At 38.3% G+C, this 20,365-nt stretch overlaps 1 protein-coding gene across 39 annotated transcripts in view; it reads left to right on the forward strand.

Moving 5' to 3' along the window:
- TENM3 (teneurin transmembrane protein 3) overlaps positions 1 to 20,365 on the forward strand; it is a 1,287,129-nt gene that overhangs the window by 1,219,749 nt on the left and 47,015 nt on the right. For 28 of the 39 annotated variants that reach the window (XM_074541312.1, XM_074541314.1, XM_074541319.1 and 25 more), the window contains 8 exons: positions 474 to 500; positions 2,074 to 2,094; positions 3,007 to 3,153; positions 10,605 to 10,821; positions 11,872 to 11,991; positions 12,386 to 12,647; positions 18,817 to 19,084; positions 19,655 to 19,798. In XM_074541312.1, the coding sequence (XP_074397413.1) occupies positions 474 to 500; positions 2,074 to 2,094; positions 3,007 to 3,153; positions 10,605 to 10,821; positions 11,872 to 11,991; positions 12,386 to 12,647; positions 18,817 to 19,084; positions 19,655 to 19,798 (1,206 nt within the window). The remainder of the gene's footprint in view (positions 1 to 473; positions 501 to 2,073; positions 2,095 to 3,006; positions 3,154 to 10,604; positions 10,822 to 11,871; positions 11,992 to 12,385; positions 12,648 to 18,816; positions 19,085 to 19,654; positions 19,799 to 20,365) is intronic. The other 11 variants (XM_074541331.1, XM_074541332.1, XM_074541350.1 and 8 more) reach the window with 3 other exon arrangements.

A 20,365-nucleotide genomic window follows, 5' to 3' on the forward strand; every position in this document is an offset into this window, starting at 1 on the left:
TCCATTGAGAAATAAGATAGTGTGCTGGTTATGCTGTCAGAGTTATGAGTGACCTGCAAATCAAAAATCTTCTGTGTGGTTGGTGTTTTAAAGCTCATATGCTAAGGAGTTGCTCTTATGTTGTGTTGAAAATCGAATTTTTAAGGTAGCTTTGATTATATTTTTGTTATATAAAAAAAATCAAAGCATGGCAAGACAAGTCAGAAGAAAATGTAGTCTCAGAAATGTAGCTTCCCTTTTGCTTCTGCAGGCCTACTTTCTAAAACAGTTTCATTGATTCATGACGATGCTTGCTGAAAAGAGAATTTCTTGCATTTTTAAAAGCCTTGAAATACATTTTCATTTTGTAATGTAAGACCTCTCATGTCAGGTGCACCTGCTTGATTTGCATGTGAATTCTGAACAATCCTTGTTTCATGTGACACTTCTGAAATGTCTGTCTGTTTTTTTTTTTTTTCTTTTTAATTCTCAAGCTCACTATTTGGATAAGATAGTGAAAGGTACTGTATATTTGCTCTTTGACATGCCTTTATCTACTACTTTATCTCTATCTTGGGTTTTTTTTTTTTAATATTAATATATAGTTAAAAACATAGTAGTCTGGGCAAAAGAATCTTCTCTTACATACATTCCATGGATTATATATATAACTCATATGGCTTTCAACTCATCTCAAAATTTTGCTTTTGTTGTATGGTAACACTTTATCAGTAATTATACATTTATGAACAAACTGTATACATGTATTAGATTTAATCTGAACCAATAACTGAAGATAGTATTCATTTGCTGTTTGTACCCTTTTTTTTTGTTAGTTTTGTCATTGAACCTCTGCCTACAAAACCCTAAATATCAAGGAAACAAAGCCAAGTGATACTTTTGTCACAGAACGAGTGTCATTAGTTCTAAAGAACAGATCAAATATAGAGATGTGTGTGTTTATATACTGATACATCAATAGATTTCCTGAGACTTTTAAGCTTTTGATTATCTGAATGTAGAAAATCTACAGGAAATTATGACTTGTGTCTTGTATGAATCTAGAAAAATCTTTTTTAGTCTATGCAACATTTTCAATTAGGAGGTTCAAGGATGCAAAAACCTAACATGAAACAGCAAAGATTCTTTTATCTTCAGTTATGGTAAAAAATTGATTTAGAAAAATGTTTAAAATATTCCTACCCCTCTTTCCCTGAGTATCTTCCCCTATTCCTTGTGTTTTTTCATTAGAATATGGCAATATTGATGGCAATATCCAGGCTTTCACACAATAAGTCTTGAGTGTACCCAGTTGACTCCTAAATTGCTTTGTCAGTATTGCAATTATATATGTAAGTCTTTTGTAAGTCAAATAGAAGAACTGCTATGGAAAAATAGGTCTCAGTACATTAACAAATACTATTAGCAGCTGCAGTCTGAAGGAATAAAAGTAGCAAGACTAATTTCAGCCTGGCATGATGGCACATCCATAACTGTAGCATACCCATCCTTCCTCACAAGAAGTTTTCCTGATTCTCTGCCTTCTATGAGTGATTTGACAAGAGTTAAGCACCCTTTATAACTTTTTTCTGTATCTTTGTAATTTGGAGCTACAAGGTTGAAAGGAGTCAGTAAATTCAAAATTCTTTAGAAGAAAAAAGCAACTTGCTTCTGAAAAACCACTCTAAGCTTAAACAAAATGGATCAGTAGGTTAGTTGACAGAGATAGGTGTTCTAAAAAGTGAAGAATTGTTTACCCAGTTATTTAGGGTTTTTGGATGCAAGTTTACAGAGAATTGTTGTTTCCAGAAATATCTGATTTGTAGCTGCTTCTCATAAGAGAGTTAGTGCCATATCTGTACTTGCTTCTGTCAGTGTCTTATCACAGTCATAGATAAGGAGCACTGAAATCTACATATTTATAGTGTTGTCATTCTCATACAGATCATGTTGGCTGCATGCCAGATTTCATCACTAGGAAGTGACAGATACTGTTTTTTTTTAATGCAATGTTAGACTGAAAACAATTATCGATTTTGGATATATTAAATTATGTTAATTGTTTCCCAAATTTTCCCTCCTTGGCCATAAAAGCAGACAAGATAGGATATAAAGGTAACAGCACAAAAGCCTTAGGGAGATTGTCACAAAAAATCACTCTCTGCTATCTGTCTTGAAGCACGTCACTACCGTGTTTTTGTTCAGTCTATCAATGTTTATTGTGGTCCTTATGGTATTTCATTTTGTCCGTCCTAAGTAATCAAATACGCACAGCTATTACATTGAGTTGGAAATCCTGTTGGTCCTGTCCCATCCGTATGCAGCCTGAATCCTAATGTTTGTTAGAATAGATGCTAAGCTGCTTCACTATTCCTGGGCTTTGCTTATTCTGTGAAAAGGAATGTATTTTTGGCATAAAGTATAGTCATTAAAACTGGCCTATACTTTGTGCAATTATTTAACACACTGTAATTTCACATGAATACACGGCAACTCTGAGACCAGATAAAGTTAACCTTCTCTTTTATTACTTGCCTAAATCATACCCATTTTCCTGCTTAAGAATTTGGAGGGATTTGTTCATAGTAACAGGGAGATTAATCATTGGTGCCAGTAATTAATCAATACTGCATAGAGCAAATAATGATCTATTCTATGAGCACAGAAAGATGTATCATTTTACACAGCTGTGTTTGCACTATGCACTCATCTCTTTTTACTTTGAAAAGAAAAATTAAAAAACCAAACTTAATTTTGTCTGGCCTGCAGGTATTTAGAGGATTGGTGCATTTATTTCCTGCCTGTACAGGTAAGTGGTGTCTCAAGTGTCAGGCCAATCAAAGATGCCACTTTGTTAAGAATTATGTTCCCCAGGTAATGTTGCTGTTCTGCTCCATGTGCAATTACAGTATTTGTGCTGTTCTTAAGGCCTGTTCCCAGTAAGTGTCCCTTGTTTGTATTTTCTTTTCTTTTTATATTGTTGCAATATTTAAATCACTTGTGCTTTTTCTTTGTCTGTTTCAACAGAGGGCTGCCCTGGTTTGTGCAACAGCAATGGGAGATGCACACTGGACCAGAATGGCTGGCACTGTGTCTGCCAGCCAGGATGGAGGGGAGCGGGCTGTGACGTAGCCATGGAAACTCTCTGCACTGACAGTAAGGACAATGAAGGAGGTAAGAGACACCAAGTGCATCTTTAGCTCTGGGGAGAACATGTTGAGGAACAGGGATTTTTCAGTCAGGTGATTAAATGCTGCCATGAGAACCATACACGCATTTGACTCACTCTTATGTCTGTAAGGATATGCCATGGTCTTCAGTGCTTCTTTATGGCATATCAGCAAGGCCTAACAAGCTGTGTGTGACAGGTCAGATGTGTACTTAGAGAAAAATAGGTGTCACCTTTGTTTCCCTGCAGTGTTCTTTTATACTGGAAAAAAACATATACTGAAAACTTTTATACTGAAAAAAAAAAGGAAGGAGTTCAGAATTTCAGTGACCTCACAAGGAAATTATCCCAAGAGAATAGGCCAAATTGGGGGTTCACTTTGAACTATGATGCAATTGCTGGAAAGAATTGGTTACCCAGCCTACAGAGATCTTACCTCTCTATAGCTTTTGGATGTTCATATAACTGACAGGATGCTCCCAGAAGTCTTTCTTCCTTTTTTTCTTTTTGGCTTACTTTTCCATAGTCTGTCATTCAGGTGACAGGTAACAATCTGCAGCGAGATGCAAGCAGGATTGCTAGCCTAAGGAATCAATCTGTGGTTATTGTTGTAGTCTAGGGAAGCTGGAGGGGCTGTGACTTAGCATGATTCCAGAATCACGTAAAAAAGCCCACAAAAACAAGATTTAATGTGAATGCACTCCAATATTAGATTAGCATAATGCTTTTATTGTCTGTCTTTCTTCCCCTTCTCTCATCAATTCTTTTTGCTTAACACCTTCAGATTGAGAGAAGAGATAAAAACTCCATTAGGGCTTCTGGATGATGATAAAGTCATCTGGGACTTTGTCTTTCTGTTTTCAACTGTGTATGTCTCTGCAATTGCTGATTGACTCTTTGCTCTCCTGTCCCTACTGCAACTGGGATCTTACACATCACAAACTATAAATAACACCAGCATTTACTTCCTGAAGAAAATAAGTAACATGGTTAAAACTGTGCTGCTGTTTATTACACATCATTTGGCTTGTCATCCTTCTCCATTATGTATTACATATTTTGAGGCAGTTTTCCATACTTAGGGGCCTAAACAGTCTGACCTGGGTTCCAGCAGAAATGTGCTTGTTTGGGGAATTAACTTCAGGTGGGCCAAGGACTTAACAAGATAAGGATAAAAGAGAAACCTGCAAAAATGAAGCGAGGAGGAGAAGAAACTAGGTGGAAGTATAAACAACCTGGAGAAAACAAGAGATTATGTAGGGGGAGAAAAAGGGAAAATACATTAAAAGTCCAATAGTAGACTAAAACAGATTCAATAAATGTTAAAGATCATATAAGGATGTGACATATGGCAGCAAGAGCCAGGAGTGGGTATGGAGCAGTAGGAGAAAGAAGGACAGGGTGAACAGGAATGCCTGTAAATGGAGCAAGAGAAAAGAAGTTGCTCCTTCAGACTGAAAACAATAATAGCTTTTTGGGGGAAAAGGAACAAGGAATTGGAGCAGAACAATCTTAACAGGATGAGTTAAAGACAGAAGAATGATTTTGAGGAAAAAATAGCTAATGCTGATAGTTTGTTGCCTTTTTCTCTCTCTCATTTCCTTTTTTCATATTGCCTTTATGGACATCATTATGCAGCTATGCATGAGGAAGGGGGTTTCCAGGCTCTTGTTTTGCTCTGGTTGGCCTGTATAATGCTATTTGTCAGTGGCATTTATCTCAGTTTATATGCTTCAATACAGTGTGTATTCACTTCAGTCTTTAACTGTGGCTGAGAAGAAGGGTTAAAATTCAACAAATCAAATTAAAAATGGAAGTATCCCTAACAAAACTAGGGAAAGAAAGTCTCCTTTGTAAGCTACCTGGAAAGAGAAGAAGTACTACTTCCCTTTCCTGCAATCAACCCACTAATCTCCCAGCAAGCCATTAAAATTTCAGACAGCTACAGGGAATGGCACAAGTATTCTTCTGCTGTATTTGTTTATCATGGGAGATTAGGTTATCTGAGCCCTTGTGCTGAATTTATAGTGTGGCTGCGGGTAGTGTGATCTACGTCTCACAAGGCTCGGTGGTTACATAATTAAAGTTATCTCAGTTGTTGTCTGTTTGATATGCTGTGGTTAGTGTTTATGCTTTATCCTACACTGGGTAGAATATATTTCATATATTAATATCAGCACAGTTCATTTATAAAAGTGTCTGCTGTTCCTTTGATTCTTTGCTCTTTCTGGGACTGATTATTCAAATTCTGTGAACATAAGCTTCCTAAGGATCCCAGTGGGAATATTCTCCATAGGAAATCCTAATGGCATCAAGGCATACCTGAGTATTTTCCCTTCTAGATATTATTGACATATGATGGGATGATTATTGCTTATCTTCCTTTCAATGCAGGTTTTTCAGAGTCTTGGAAATAATTTCTGTTCTCATTAAGGCTCACTCTTTATTTTCCCCTGTGTTTGACTTGATTTTTCTTTACATTTTAGCATCCCACAAGGAAAGTGTGCATCAAGCAGATCTTAGCCTGAATTAAACTCCTAATGACTTTGTGAGGAGGGGGAAGTCAGAGCTGTCTGTGGGTGGAATACGCCTGTCTTCTTGGGGAAAAAAGGTGGCACTATTATACTTGAACAAAGTGGGCCATGCTTTGCTATCACTGCAGAAAGAATAAGAAACAGGAAGAGTGGCTGTTTACTCTTTAGTTTAGATGGGTCCTTATTGAACAGACTCCTTAGTTAAGTTTGCATTTTATTAGCTCCTATCCAATTATTTACAGTAGTTACAGGTTTCCACAAGCAAGATTTAAGGGAACGTTAATATTCTTTCTTTGCTGAAATTAAAATAAATACTGTAATAAAACAAAGCATACTTAGCACTACTGTATTTTTTTAATTACTTGCATAGTCTAGGACAGCCTGTTTCTGGAAATGTCACAGGATAGTACAAATTCAGCCTAAAGGTTGTCTAAACCAGGGCCTCCTCTCTGATAGTGGCTAATAGCTGTTGCTTAGCAAAACATTGTGATAGGGTCAATGTGAACTTGCATTTTCGTTTGTATGCTAACAGGCTGCGAATTAAAGTGAGGAATTACTGCCACAGGATGTTTTCAATATCAGAAGAGTTGCTAAGTGCAAAGAAAACCCAAACTAAGGAAATCTCAGGAACCATCTACTTGAACTAGGAGTGATACTGTGGCATGCTCAGATTCTCTGGCTTGTGCTCTGACACTTCCCATTATTCTTCAGCTTTTTGATTGCATCTGTGGTAGCTGGTGAATGCTGGGTTCATATATCATGGGACTTATCCACAGTGCTTCCAAGATTTCTTTCTGGAATGAGAACTCACTTGGAGCCTCACAATTCATATTTGAATTGTGCAAAGCTGAATTCCAGTGCTTGCACACTGTTCTGGAATAAATCAAGGGCTGTTTGTACTTTTCTGGCTTTTCTGACCAGCTGTTCCTATAAGCAGTCATTTTGATGTCTATGATTGAGTCCATTCAATATAGCCTGTTGCCAAACTGAGGTATATAAGGATAACTGAGATTTGGTTATACAGTTTTCTTTCCTTTCCTGTCTCTTGCCTTGGTTTGGCAGTCACCAAAATTGTCCTGGTGGAATGGCCAGCATCATAATTCCAAAACTATATTCTTCCTATGTAGGCACTGAATTTCACTCTATGGAGATTTTTGTTGCCTAAATATTTAATCAACTATAATCAACAACAACCAAGAATAGGATTTATGTAGGTCCTTGACTACCATCTCCCCTTGACACTGGCAGATCTTTTGCCCAGGTCTTACTTTGTCCCTCTACTTTTCTTCCTTCCAGCAGTTTTATTCCATTCAAAAGCAAGCCGTCCCACTGATACATCTTATTTTACAGACACATATTGTGGGGATCCTCTGTCTTGATTCCTCTCATTTAATCACATAAAGAGAGCATGGAGAAGAGAAAGGTTGGGTTGAAAGTGACCTTAAAGATCATCTAGTTCCAATCCCCCCTGCCATGAACAGGGACACCTTCCACTGCACCGCATTGCTCAAAACACCATCCAACCTGGTGTTAAATACTCCCAGGGATGGTGAGTCCACAGCTTCTCTGGGCAACCTGTTCCAGTGCCTCACCTCCCTCACAGTAAACAATTTCTTCCTATGTCTAAAGCCATTCCTCCTTGTCCCATCACCATCTGCCCTTGCCAAAGGTCCCTCTCCAGGTCTTGCAGGCCCCGTTCTGGTACCTGGGGGATGCTACAAGGTCTCCTTGGAGCTTTCTCTTCTTCAGGCTCAACAACCCCAAGTCACCCAGCCTGTCATCACAGGAAAGGTGCTCCCGCCCCCAGTGATCTTCCTGGCCTCCTCTGGACTCACTGTAACAGCTCCTTGGCCTTCTTACACTGGCTGCCCCATAGCTGGATTCAGAACTCCAGGTGGGGTCTCATGAGAGCCGAGTTTTGATAGTTTTATCAGTCTGTCTAAATAAACGATTTTATCACCAGTCCATGCTCCACTGCAATTCAGTGCATTTTACAACAAAGGGAAAAGTAACATTAGTGAAGATTTTTACATTAGCAAGACGTCAGCTTTTGAGGAAGAAAACAATAAAGTAGTCATTAAATCTTCCATACACAGAACCACTTACATCTAGAACAGGAAAATATAAATAGCCTTCTGAGACTGATAATGACTGTCCAGCTGCCTGTAGGAGTTTCTATTTTCTTTATAATTTCACTGTCATATTTGAGTGATATAACTGACAAGGCTCTGTTGAACTAAGTCTCATATTTTTCAGGCTAAACAAAATTCATCAATAATTTTGCAGAGCCATTTCAGAAAGGAAATTTTACTGTACTTCATACAGTGCAATAGAGCACTTGACTTAGTGGTACTAGATAGCTCTAGCCACATAAGTACAGAGAAAGAATGAAAAATGTTTTCTCAAGTTATAAGGAGTCAGATTCATAACCATCCGTCACTCGCCTGGGCAAGTTACTGATAAACTCCACAGGAAAATAACAAACAGCATATCCCTGTATCTTGGCTGGTGAAAATGAGATTCTTTCTCTGATTGATGTTAGTGGAGAGGCTTGTAAAAATGCATTTCCAGCTGATTAGTTCAGAAGGTGTCAATCTCATGCAGTTTTATGACCTGCAGACTATACTCCAGATGTACATTTGCTTTTTATAAACTAACAAAGACGAATGGACCAGATATTGCATGGGGGACCATTCAGATAAATAAAACCCCAAAAAATTCTTTTAACCATCAGTACCCCCAGCTTTGACACTGATCCAGGCTTCTGGAGTAAAAACCAATGAGGGACGCCAGTACTTCAGCTAGGGAAAGGGTTTCATATTTTACAAGAATGATGCTAGAAAATCACAAGAGTCACAGCCTATTTGAGCTTGGAAAGGCCTGTAGAAACCATCCTGTCCCACCCCCTGCTCACGGCTGGATTAGCTAGAGCAGGCTGCTCAGGTATGTACCCAGTTGGGTTTTGAATATCTCCAAGGATGAAGGCTTTACAGCTTCCCTGAGCAACTTGTTGCAGTATCCAGCCACCTTCTCAATAAAAAACATTTTTCTGTGCTTCAGTCTCTGTCCATTGCCTTTTTCCTCTTGCTGGGCACCACTGGAAGGATCCTTTTTTACACCCTCCCATCAGGTATCTGTATGCATTGATGAGAACCCTCCCAAGTTTTCTCTTCTCCAGGCTCTGCACTCTCAACTCTCTCAGCCTTTCCTTGTAGGAGACGTGTCAAGCCCTTAACAGTTTTCATGGCCCTTCACTGAGCTTTCTCTAGGATGTCCATGTCTCTTGTACCAGAAAGCCCAGCCTGCACACAGAGCTGTGTGCTCCTAGAGCAGCCCAGGATGGTGTTGGCACCCTCCTTGCTGCAAGGGCGTGTTGCTGGCTCATGTTAATTTTGTGTCCATCAGGACTTCCAAGGTCTTCTCCACAAAGCTCTGTTACGGTGCAGGAGGTTGTTCCTCCTCCAGGTGCAGCTCTTTGCATTCTCATTGTGGAAACTTCATGTGGTTCCTGGCAGCCCATTTTTCCAGCCTGTCAGTGTCTAGCTGAATGGCAAAGTGACCCTCTGGCATATCCTCATCCCAGGAAAAATCAATGTTCTTTCTTGTCTCTTAAAAATGTTCAAACTTTGATACACTTAATGATATTTTTTCAGCCCTTTTATTTTCCCTGAACTGATTTCAAAGTCAGGCAAGTTAAATAAGAATTTTAGATGTGCGAAAGAACAGAAATCCCACTCCTTTACTATTTTGCCAGTCCTCTAACTCATCCACGTAGCACAGTAATACTTAGAAGAATACCTTTAGAAGATCTCTGTTTACTTGCAGTCTTTCAACATACGATTGAACAAAAAGGGATGCTATTTTTCCCTTCAGAAAGAAGTTTTACTCTAAAGGCAGATTCTTTTGTGAGACAAGCAGTCATGGGTTTCCTTCGAGTGCTGCATTGGTATATTTTTCGGTTCAGTGCAGCAAGCAAGCTCCCTCTCTAATCTAAATGGAATAATAAAATGTTTGAGCTATTTCAGTCTTGCTGTTCTTTTGGGGAAACAATTATCAGCTCTGTGATACCAGATTACATTCATCTAGAAATTTTCTGTAGCTGACATTTCCAGGCTCATTTTCCTTATGACTTTACTTACAGCGAATTAGTAGTTATCAATTTGATCTTGATTTTAATCTTTGATCAAATTAGATTTCCAGGGATGTGACAGATCTAATGTTCCACATATGGGAATATTTCTGCACATAACCATAAAAGCACCCATGTGTTTAAATCTTATTTATACTGGCCAGCATTTCCCATCCGTTTATTCAGAATGGAATCTAAATGTTAAATACAGATTTTGTTTTCTCATACATTTTCATGTAAAAATTTGTGTGGAAATTGCCTTGCCCCTAGCAACAAAATCTTTCTGCCAAGGTATAAAGAAATCCACCTTGATACATGTTGTAAAATATTTAAAGCTACTTGCAGCATAGATATTACTAAAAAACTTGAGGAAAACAGCAGAGTGGGAGTTACTTGTTTCTTTTCTCTAGCAAGTTAAATAACCTCACATAAAAGCTAATTAGACCCACTTAAAATGTTTAATATTTATAAGTTAACAGTGTATGCCAAGCCTGAGTGCCTTCATTTTCTGGTTTGTTCAGCATGTTTTTAGAAAAGTATTGAATAAATAGGTTCATTTTTACATGATACTGCGTACTCCGAGTATATTCAGCTTGCATGGATTTTCATGGGAGTTTAAGAACTCAGTGGAAACAAACTCTCTTTCTTTAATTGAAAATGAATTCATTAAAATCTTAATTATGAGTATTCTTTCATACTACGTAATTTTTTTCATCTCCCTACTGGCTGGCTCATTCCAATGCACAGGGGCAGGAGTAAGAGTTTGTTCATTTGTGTGACTTTCTGCCAACAGATGGGCTAGTTGACTGTATGGATCCTGACTGCTGTTTGCAGAGTTCTTGCCAAAACCAGCCTTATTGTCGTGGCCTGCCTGATCCCCAGGATATCATCAGCCAAAGCCAGCAGTCTCCATCTCAGCAAGCTGCCAAAGCGTTCTATGACCGCATCAGTTTCCTCATCGGAGCAGACAGCACCCACGTCATACCTGGGGAGAGCCCTTTCAACAAGAGGTGAGCCCGGCTCGTCCTGTACTCATGAGCACGGAACAAACTGGAGAGTGGGGTTCATGTGAGGAGATCTGCTATGGCTGCAAATTTCTGATGTGGATTTTGAGCAAAGACCTTTTCACTTAATATATCAAATTGCTTGTTTTGTCTCATTTCCTGCAAAATTCAATTTACCAGTGCCACTAGGTTACACAAGGTACTTGCCATGCTTAGTATCTGTATTCTAACAGGGCACTTCATTAATGATTAAATAAATCTTTATTTAACCAGTTGATTTGGGCTAGCACAGTTGGAAATATATCAAAGCAATGAAAACACTTCAGAAGGAAAAGCAAAGCTGCACTTTTTAAACTGAGCTCACTAAATAATATAAATTATGAATTAATGTAATAGAACTGTTAAGTGCACGACAGTATAATTGCATAAACTATTTGACTGGTGCTCTATGAAGCAGTAATGACCTGAAAATAAGCCAGTAACAGGAAGCAGGTGTCTGGGATCTCACTGAGTGAAAGAAGATGATTTACACTAGAACTACTGCGTTTGCAGTAATTTAACAGCATTAATGTGTTTGGGCACAGCAGTTGATTAAAAGTTGTTGCACCAATGTTCCTTATTGCTCTTTTAAATTTTGTATTTCATAGTCCCTGCAGTTTTACAGATTGCTTTGATACTAATTGAAAAGTACATTTTTCTTTAAAAGTCTGCCAGAAGTATGACTTATAGTGGGAACATATAGAGTTTCTAAGTTCTTAAAATTCTTCAGTTAATTTCTGCTCTTAGTAACACAGCACAGACAAAATAAACCAAAGTAAAATCAACAATACTGAAACAAAATTATTATCTGCAGATTCTAAGGCATTTGTTGATATAGTGTAAATTATGTGAACTTGTAAAAGGGTTAGAATCTGAGGAATGTTTTCTAAATGATAGTTGATAGCGTGGGGGGAGGTGCGTGAGGGTGGATGTGTGTGTTCACTCATTAGCTTTTATTCATGCAAAAAAAACAAAACCCCCCCAGACTTGAAATTTGATCCTACATCTTTTTCATAGTCTTGCATCTGTCATAAGAGGCCAAGTATTAACTGCTGATGGAACACCACTCATTGGGGTCAATGTTTCCTTCCTACACTATCCAGACTACGGATATACAATCACTCGCCAGGATGGAATGTAAGTTCCTTTTGAAGCACTTAAAAGTCATAAAGACAGCAAAGGTGTTACTGAAGAGCTGCTTGTAAAACTGAGATAATAAAATAACGGGGAACAAAGACATTAGGAAACTGATTGACTAAAGTTGTACTTTGCACATTCTTAAAATGTAAAACGTGCTGATTATTATATACTTTAGAAGTAGAAGGACTTGCTTAATTTAAACGCAGCGTCCCAAATTCTCTGTTCTCTCTGTGCAGTATAATGTAATTTAATTGATTTCTCCATTGTTCCCAGTAGAGCCATTCTGCATTCAGAGAAGTACAATGGAATGAAGAATCAATCAGTAGAATAGAGGCTGTGGATGGCTTTGGGAATTTGCTGACTAGCTGGCCCTCTTGGGGTTTTTCCCTAGGTTTGACTTGGTAGCGAATGGTGGTGCCTCCCTGACACTGGTGTTTGAGCGATCCCCATTCCTGACACAGTATCACACAGTATGGATTCCCTGGAATGTCTTTTATGTCATGGACACCCTTGTCATGAAGAAGGAAGAGAATGACATTCCCAGTTGTGACCTAAGCGGATTTGTAAGGCCAAACCCTGTTATCGTGTCATCGCCTTTATCCACTTTCTTTAGAATTTCTCCTGAAGATAGTCCCATCATCCCAGAGACACAGGTAAGGTGTGCTTCAAATAAACACAATCTTATGCCAGGCTAGTGTTCAGCAACCAGAATGAAAACCATGCACTGCTGTAGAAAAACAAGTAATTCTGAGTAAGTGCTAGGAATTTGCAACATGTGATTCTTTTCAGACCAATTTATTTACTCCGTCTGATTTTTAAAATTTCATCTGAAAATGGAAAGTAAGAAAGCTGTGTGTACATCAGTACATTTGTTTCCATCACTTAATTTACAGAATGTATTTAGCATTCAAGTACTGGCCCATAATTAGGGTACACTATGGTACATTGGCCTTTTAGGATTGGCCTTTCAAACTTTTCCAAGTGAAACAGTCCTGCTTCTGCCTCCCTCTTTGCCTCTCTCTCTTTCTCTTGCCCCTACTTCCCCAATGTCGTAATTACATAGAGCACTCTTTTTTGCATTCACAAAGAAATGTCCTTGCCTCTTCAAGAGAAACACAGAAAATGTATTCAAATGTTTTCATGCAGTGCTCTTAAGAAAAGAGCTAAATCATTAAGCAATTCATGGTAAGAGCAAGTTTAAAGGAAAGATGTAAGAAAATTACAACTAAACACTCATACAAATCTAGACTGTGTTAGGAAATTGTTGCTTTTATCCTCACTATCATTTCTGTGCCTTTGATGGCTGCAAGTCAATTAAAAGAAAGTATTTTCAAAACAGAGTCCACTGAAAAACAGCTTTGATTTGCTTGTTTTGATTTACTTGTTTTGGTAATAGATGATAGATTCAGTTCCTGAAATTATGGAAAATAGCTTAGCTAGATATAAGTCAAGAAAAAAGTTATGATAGAAGAATGTTAGAAAATGCACATTTGTAAAAAACCCTTGTAGTGTCTAGGTAAACAAGTTATTTCTTGAGCAATGGGACTAATGAGGTCTGGGTTCCTACTAATTCCCACCCACTGCTGTAATTCCATCTGTCTGTCACATCCAGTCCTTCCCCACAGGCTGCATTCAGCCTTTTCTTCTTTCTCATGGGAGTCCCAAATTGACTACTTCCTCCTTACTGGAGCCCTTTTTTTTTACAAGCATAAAGGAACAGAATTATCTTTAGAAATTTCTACTGTTACTTAAATTGTGGTTGAAATTGTCTGCCAGGTTCAAAATTTGTGAGGTGGGAGGTCTGATAGGCAGGACTGTTGGGTCAAGTTGTCTCCTTAGGAAACCAGCTGGAAGGAAAGATATTCTTGGTGGATCCTAAGCAGTTGGTGCTGCTGGGTGATTTATGATGAGGGAAAATGTTATGTTTGCAAAAATCCAATTCAATACTATGTAAGAAAACATTAAGCAGTGCTTTCTTCTATATTCTTTGCTTATCCCACACATAATTTTCTCCTTCAGCAAGTGGGAACTGCACAACTGTGACTGGCGTGCACCCCTTTGGGTCAGGTTCCCCTTCAGAAATGCATAATGCTCAACAATCTGTTGCCCAAAAAAAATACTCCTCTCATAAAAGATGGGCAAAACCAGATACTATTCAAAAGTGTATGTTCAGCTCCAGAGGAACTGCTGCTAATCATTTCACATAAAAAGGGGCAATGCCAGTTTAAAGTGTGTGAGCCTGGAGGAAAGCACAGAGAAATAAGATGTTCCCCATGTTCTTGCAGTCAGTCTTTAGCCAGCCTGTTCGTGTGCTGTGACAGCACTCACCATCACGTACTGCAGGAAAAAATGATGAGCTGCTGTAATCATCATCCCTTGAAGTGCTTCATCATCCCTTGGAGATAATGTTTCCAAGAGTGTACTTAGTGGCTTATGAATCCCAAATTGATCAGAGGGGGAATTAAAGTCTGTGCCAAAGGAGCAGTATGAAAGAAAACTAGATAAAAAAAAAGAAAGGGCAAGCAAGGGGAAAGAACAAACACAGTGGGTAAAGAGGTGATCACAGACCCAACAGATCATTACTCAAGAGGGCTGATAATAACATGTTAACTAAATTTGGACTGCTCAGGCATGATTTTATCTACTATTAATTGCAAGTTACCATGCTTTGCCTAGACTTAAGTAGCTGAGATTAATCGGTGTGGAATGAGGCAATAAACTGCATACAGATGAGGGAGTTCAGGTTAAGCTGGAGCTGCTTTTATGTATTAGGTAATATCGTTACTCTCTTTTTCCTAACAATTTCCTGAAATGTCTGTTTTCCAAGTATCGCCATGTGGTCTGGCAGAAGCCCGTGTGACTCACAGTGAGCACTTCTGAAACTGAGTGTTTGAGGGTTTCCCCTCTCCTAAACCTCCATTATCTGCTGTTATATGTGCTTGCAAGATGCCTTCTGCAGATCCTGAGCCTCTTGTTTCCATCGCTTCATGTGTATGAGAGAATGAAAACTGGATGTTTTCCTTCAAATTATGTATTCAAGGTTCTTCTCCTCAGACTCTTTCTCTCTACTGGCAGTAATGGGGCAGAAGTTGGCAAAATTTATTTACCCAGAGGAATTTAGGATAAAACATGAGCTTCAATGACTTAATAAAAATAATTACTGGTAGTTTCAGAGTGGCTAGGTTTTCAGAAAAAAAAAATAACCTATTTAAACATTTGAACTAACAACATAATAGGATATCTAAAAATATTGGTATTCTATGGATGCTGCACCCTAGTTTCACTTACCTAAAATCTTCAAAATTTTAAGTTCATACTTGAAATTTGAGAAAAAAAAATTGAGACTATTTGCAGAACCAAATATTTCCATTTCTACATTTCCTTCTTTTCCAGCACATTTTATGGTTTTCTTCTCTTTTGCTTTCTGTTTAAGACTTTGTACATACCTTTTTCTTTATTCTGTTAGAGACACATTTTTATATTTCTATATGTATGTGGGTTTTTCCTACCCCTCTTCTCTGTGGTACCTAAACCATGTTTTAAGTCTAGAAAAAACAAATATTTTTACCCTTTTTATTTCTCCTTGATTTAACTGGTAATTTAAGAGCCTCAATTGTAGGGAAAGGCTTTTTTTTTAAAGGAAAACAGTTTTCTGTCTTGAAATGAGCAGTTTCAGCTTCTACTTAAAGTATAATTTTGGTACTCCTTAATCTCAGCCTTTATGTAATAGCAGCAGTTGCTAGTATCTAAAAATGCCATCTTTACCCCTCTCAAACCTAGATCATGTTACATTTTAATGCAGCAGCTCAGCTGTTATTTCTCAGCAAACAACCTTTTTCTGACACTAGGACTAAAGTTTGCAGTCACTTATGAAATTTGTCCTCAAATCCTCTTTTGAAATTGTTCAATTTGCCAAAAAAAAAAAAAAAATCACAGCAACACAGCAGGCATTTCTCCCCCTAACAGAATTACTTATTCAGTGTTCTGAGTACCATCAGAGCATGTCAGCTGAATCATATCATATTTTGGAGCAGGAAAGCATTCTAGAGCCTGGACAGCTTTAGTCCTGCTGGCCATGAGAGATGAGGAGCCTTGCACAATTGATGTGACCAGCTCAAACTCTGAGGACAGCAAACACTGTGAAAATCGAGGTGACCCTTATCTCAGTCCCCTAAGTTAAATATTTCACTGCTGTCCTTAGGAGTAGCTTGATCATGCACAAGTAAAATGTCAGCCATTAGAATTTGCTGGTTGGGCAATAAGTCAGTCCCCTCAGGTATCAGCCTTTCTGAAGGCAGTTTGTGCTCAGTGTGGAGAAGGTGAAGCACAGACAGCTTGGTTGTGTTGGTGATTCCTGACGTGACTTTTATTCCCTGAGACTTTCCCGATTGCTTTACAATTGGTGTGTTGTCATGGCTCCCATAGGAGCTCTCTGCTGTGCCTGATGATTTACCTTTTTGGATGAACATGAAACTGTTTAATTCTCTTTGTAATGCTTGATTCTGGGAGATAGATTGAGTTGCATAACCTTACCTATACATTTCTAAACTTCTCAAGAAAATAAGTTACTACAGGGGATATTTTATGGAAAAAAGGAAGTTATAAGTCAGATTTCCAGCAGGCATTTGAGGCTTCTGCAGAAACTAATAATAGGGGTTTAGGTTTTCTTTTAAACCTCGCTGAGAACTGCATGAGTGTCCTAGTTTCTAATTTGATAGTAATCCAAATACACAGTGGAATTTCTTGAAAATTGAAACTTCAAGGTGTCCTCTTTATTGCCTGCTATCTCAGCCAAGAGCTCTGGAAGACCACCTATGTGTTTAACACTGCTCTTCCACAGTTGCAGTTGTAAAAGAAGCCACGGTCGTAACAGGAGACCACTGAAGTCCATTAAATTGTGTCCTATTACAAGGGACATTATTATTTCTTTTTCTCCTCTTGCTTACAGAGACCTCCATCTGTTAGACTAGCTTTTATGTGCAGTATATGAGAGTCCTGCTGGTGTCTTGAGGAGGAATTTGTCTTTTGTTCCTGGGTGGTTTGTGCTTTTCCTTCAAAGTCTCAGAAAAGGAATGTGCTCACAATCACTTACCTCTCTAGAGAGAGGTGGTTTTGTTCATGTAGGAAAGATTTGCCTGTTCTCTGGATTAGACAGTCTGTATATTGAGCTGAGGGAAAATAGACTAGATTTACAAAGAGAAATGAGGCCACGCTCACCTCCTTCAAGGTGACTACTTTCTTTTCAGCCAGGTTCTTGGTGGGGAACAAAGAAATACTCAAAGAGTAAGAATTAAGAATTTTAAAAGCGTAATTCATTTGTCTTGTATCTTCCAATTCATACTTTATTTCCTAAAGCTCTGTTATAGTCTATCTGAAGAACAAGTTTTATGTCTACATGTAGCAGATATAAATAACAATAAAGCCAGACAATGAGTCAAAATAGTATTTCTGAAATTTTGTTACTGTTACTGGGAAGGAAGTAGATATAATTAATACTGTATAAACCTTTCTGTAGATCCAACAAAAATGCTAATGTAGAGGATGGTATAGCATGTGTTGCCCTCCTTGAACATCAACCGCATTACTTCACCCTATTCAACACAGTCAGTTTTTTAGAAGCAGTGTCCAAGGATTTCTGTGGCACAGAGAGCTGGCAGCGCTTGTGTAGTAGCCAGGTTTTGATCGCACTGAAGTCTTAAGCCTGCTACTTGTGACAGTGCTTCTCCTGAAGTCTGCTTCCCACTAATTCTAAATCATGTTTAGTCTTCAGACTTCAGGACGAGCAGACAGAAAAGTAAAATAAACCTTTCTTAATTTACTTCCCAAGAGTGTTCCTGTAACACCACTAAGGTTCTGGGCTTGTGCTTCAGCATCCTTTGAACTCTTCACCAATGAAACATTACCTTTAAGTGTGTCTGGATACATTTTTCTTCTTCTTTTGTTTGTTTCAATAAACCAGGATACCTGGTAGCTGTTCACTGCAAGTGCTGGCTGCAGTGTTTATGTTCTGACTGAGGCATAGAACAATATAGGCTGCTTTTATCCACATTACACAGAAACATTTCACATCCATCCATCACCCACAAAAGCTTCTCAGCTCAGAGGCAGTGACAAGGTAGAGGAGGGGAGGAACCTTTTAGAAATAAAATTGACTCATTCCACCTCTCAGAAATGTGAAAGTGATAAGCTGATATTTGAGTAGTGAATATTGGTCAGAAAATATGGAAAAACTTCCCCTGAGGCATCCTACTTATCTGTCTTCAAAATAAATGGAAGAATGGTCTAGTTTAAAGTATTTACAATCCACTGGTAATGCAAATAATAAAATACCTGGAACTTCTTCCTGCTCCTACAGGAGAAATTAGGCACCCCAACCCAAATCTCAAGCTTTGCTCTCCTTAGAGGCTCTACTGCCTTTATTAGACATGCCTTTCTTAGTTGGGACATGGGTAGCAGCACCATAAGGGGCAATTTTCACTTAGTTGAAAGATGCTTTTTTGCCTCTTCAGGAAAAATCAATTGTGAATGTTTTCTCATGCCTCCTTTGCCCCTCATTAAAAAAAAAAGGAGATAATTTTGAAATGCTTGAGCAGAAAGTACCAACTAAGCAGCTTCAGTATAATGAAGAATTTAGACTTGACTTTTTAGGAAAAGTGTGAAACATTGTTATTTATTTATGGGTTTTTTAACCATAAAGGCCAAATGCAGGTGATATTTCCTAATGGATTGTCATGTAATATGTTAGGCAGCCTTTTATGATAGCTGCATTGTTTTAATTTCCAACTAATTGAAATACTGTATTTTTCTTTTAATGATGCATAGGTACTTCATGAAGAAACAACAATACCAGGGACTGACCTGAAGTTATCATACTTGAGCTCCAGGGCTGCAGGATATAAATCTGTACTGAAGATTACTATGACCCAATCTGTTATACCATTTAATTTAATGAAGGTTCATCTTATGGTGGCAGTGGTGGGAAGACTTTTCCAAAAATGGTTCCCTGCATCCCCAAATCTAGCATACACCTTCATATGGGATAAAACTGATGCATACAATCAGAGAGTCTACGGATTATCTGAAGCTGTTGGTATGTGTTACAGAGGATTTTTGTACTTCTAGTGTTGTCTTGAACATAGGGAAGAACACCTCAAATGCTTGTATCCATTAAGAAAATGTTGGCAAAATAAAATTACATCAGTGGATATTGAAACATATTGAAAAATACTGATCATTTTGAAAAAACTAATCTAAACATTGAATTATGAGAAAAAATTCCTTCAGAAGGAAAAAAGAAACCATTTTTCATTCACATGAAAAGTGACGTTTTTTAACTTTTTTCCTTCTCATGAAGTAGCTCTCAGCCTAATAATAATGGTGTTTAGTCTGCACACTGTGTGTACCTTAGGTAAAGTACAATAGCACTATGACTTACATCACAAAATGAATTTCCTCTGTCTTAGTTCACTTACTCTTAATAACTAAAACATTTTAATAACCTAAGATTCTGGTTAGTATCTTCAACATGTCTAAGAAGCCATAGGAATTTTCATGTGTCCTAGGAGAGCAAAAGAATGTGTGTATTTAAAGAAATGCCATTCTTTAAACTCCTCTTCAGAATGAGCTCCTGTACTGAATGAGGCCGTGTGCTGTTTTTCAGTGTCTGTAGGTTACGAGTATGAGTCTTGCTTGGATCTGACTCTCTGGGAAAAGCGCACTGCCATTTTGCAGGGTTATGAGCTGGATGCCTCCAACATGGGTGGTTGGACATTGGATAAGCATCATGTATTGGATGTTCAGAATGGTAAGGAGTTCATTTTCTTCTTGCTAGTTTTACTGCTCTGCTGTCCTGCACTTCAAGTCTCTCATTCAAACTTTTTGCTATTTGTGCTATTATTTTTTAAAAGGAAATTATAGAACATTTTTCAAAGGGTAAATTCTTTATACTTCCTCGCTCCCCAGGGAAATGGTCACACCAAGCCAGTCAGAGTTGGCAGAAAGTGTTAGGACAATGTTCTCAGGCACACAGTGTGATTCTTGGGGTTTATCCTGTGCAAGGCCAGGAGTTGGAGTCAAGAATCCTGTGGGTCCCTTCCACCTCAGGATATTCCTTGTTTCTATTATTTACACTGAATGTCATGCTTCTGCATCCTAAAAGTACATATGCATGAATAAATTCATCAGTCTGTGTTGGATATGCTGTGGTGGGTTGACTCTGGCTGGACACCAAAGCCACCCAGTCACTCCCCAGCTGCACAGGGGAGAGAAAACAGAATGGAAAGCTCATGGGTTGAGATGAGGACAGAGACAGATCTCTCAGCAGTCACTGTCATGGGCAAAACAGAATTGACTTGGGAAAATTAATATAACT

This window comes from Zonotrichia albicollis, chromosome 5 (assembly GCF_047830755.1).
Source record: "Zonotrichia albicollis isolate bZonAlb1 chromosome 5, bZonAlb1.hap1, whole genome shotgun sequence".
In the NCBI taxonomy this organism is placed as follows: domain Eukaryota; kingdom Metazoa; phylum Chordata; class Aves; order Passeriformes; family Passerellidae; genus Zonotrichia; species Zonotrichia albicollis.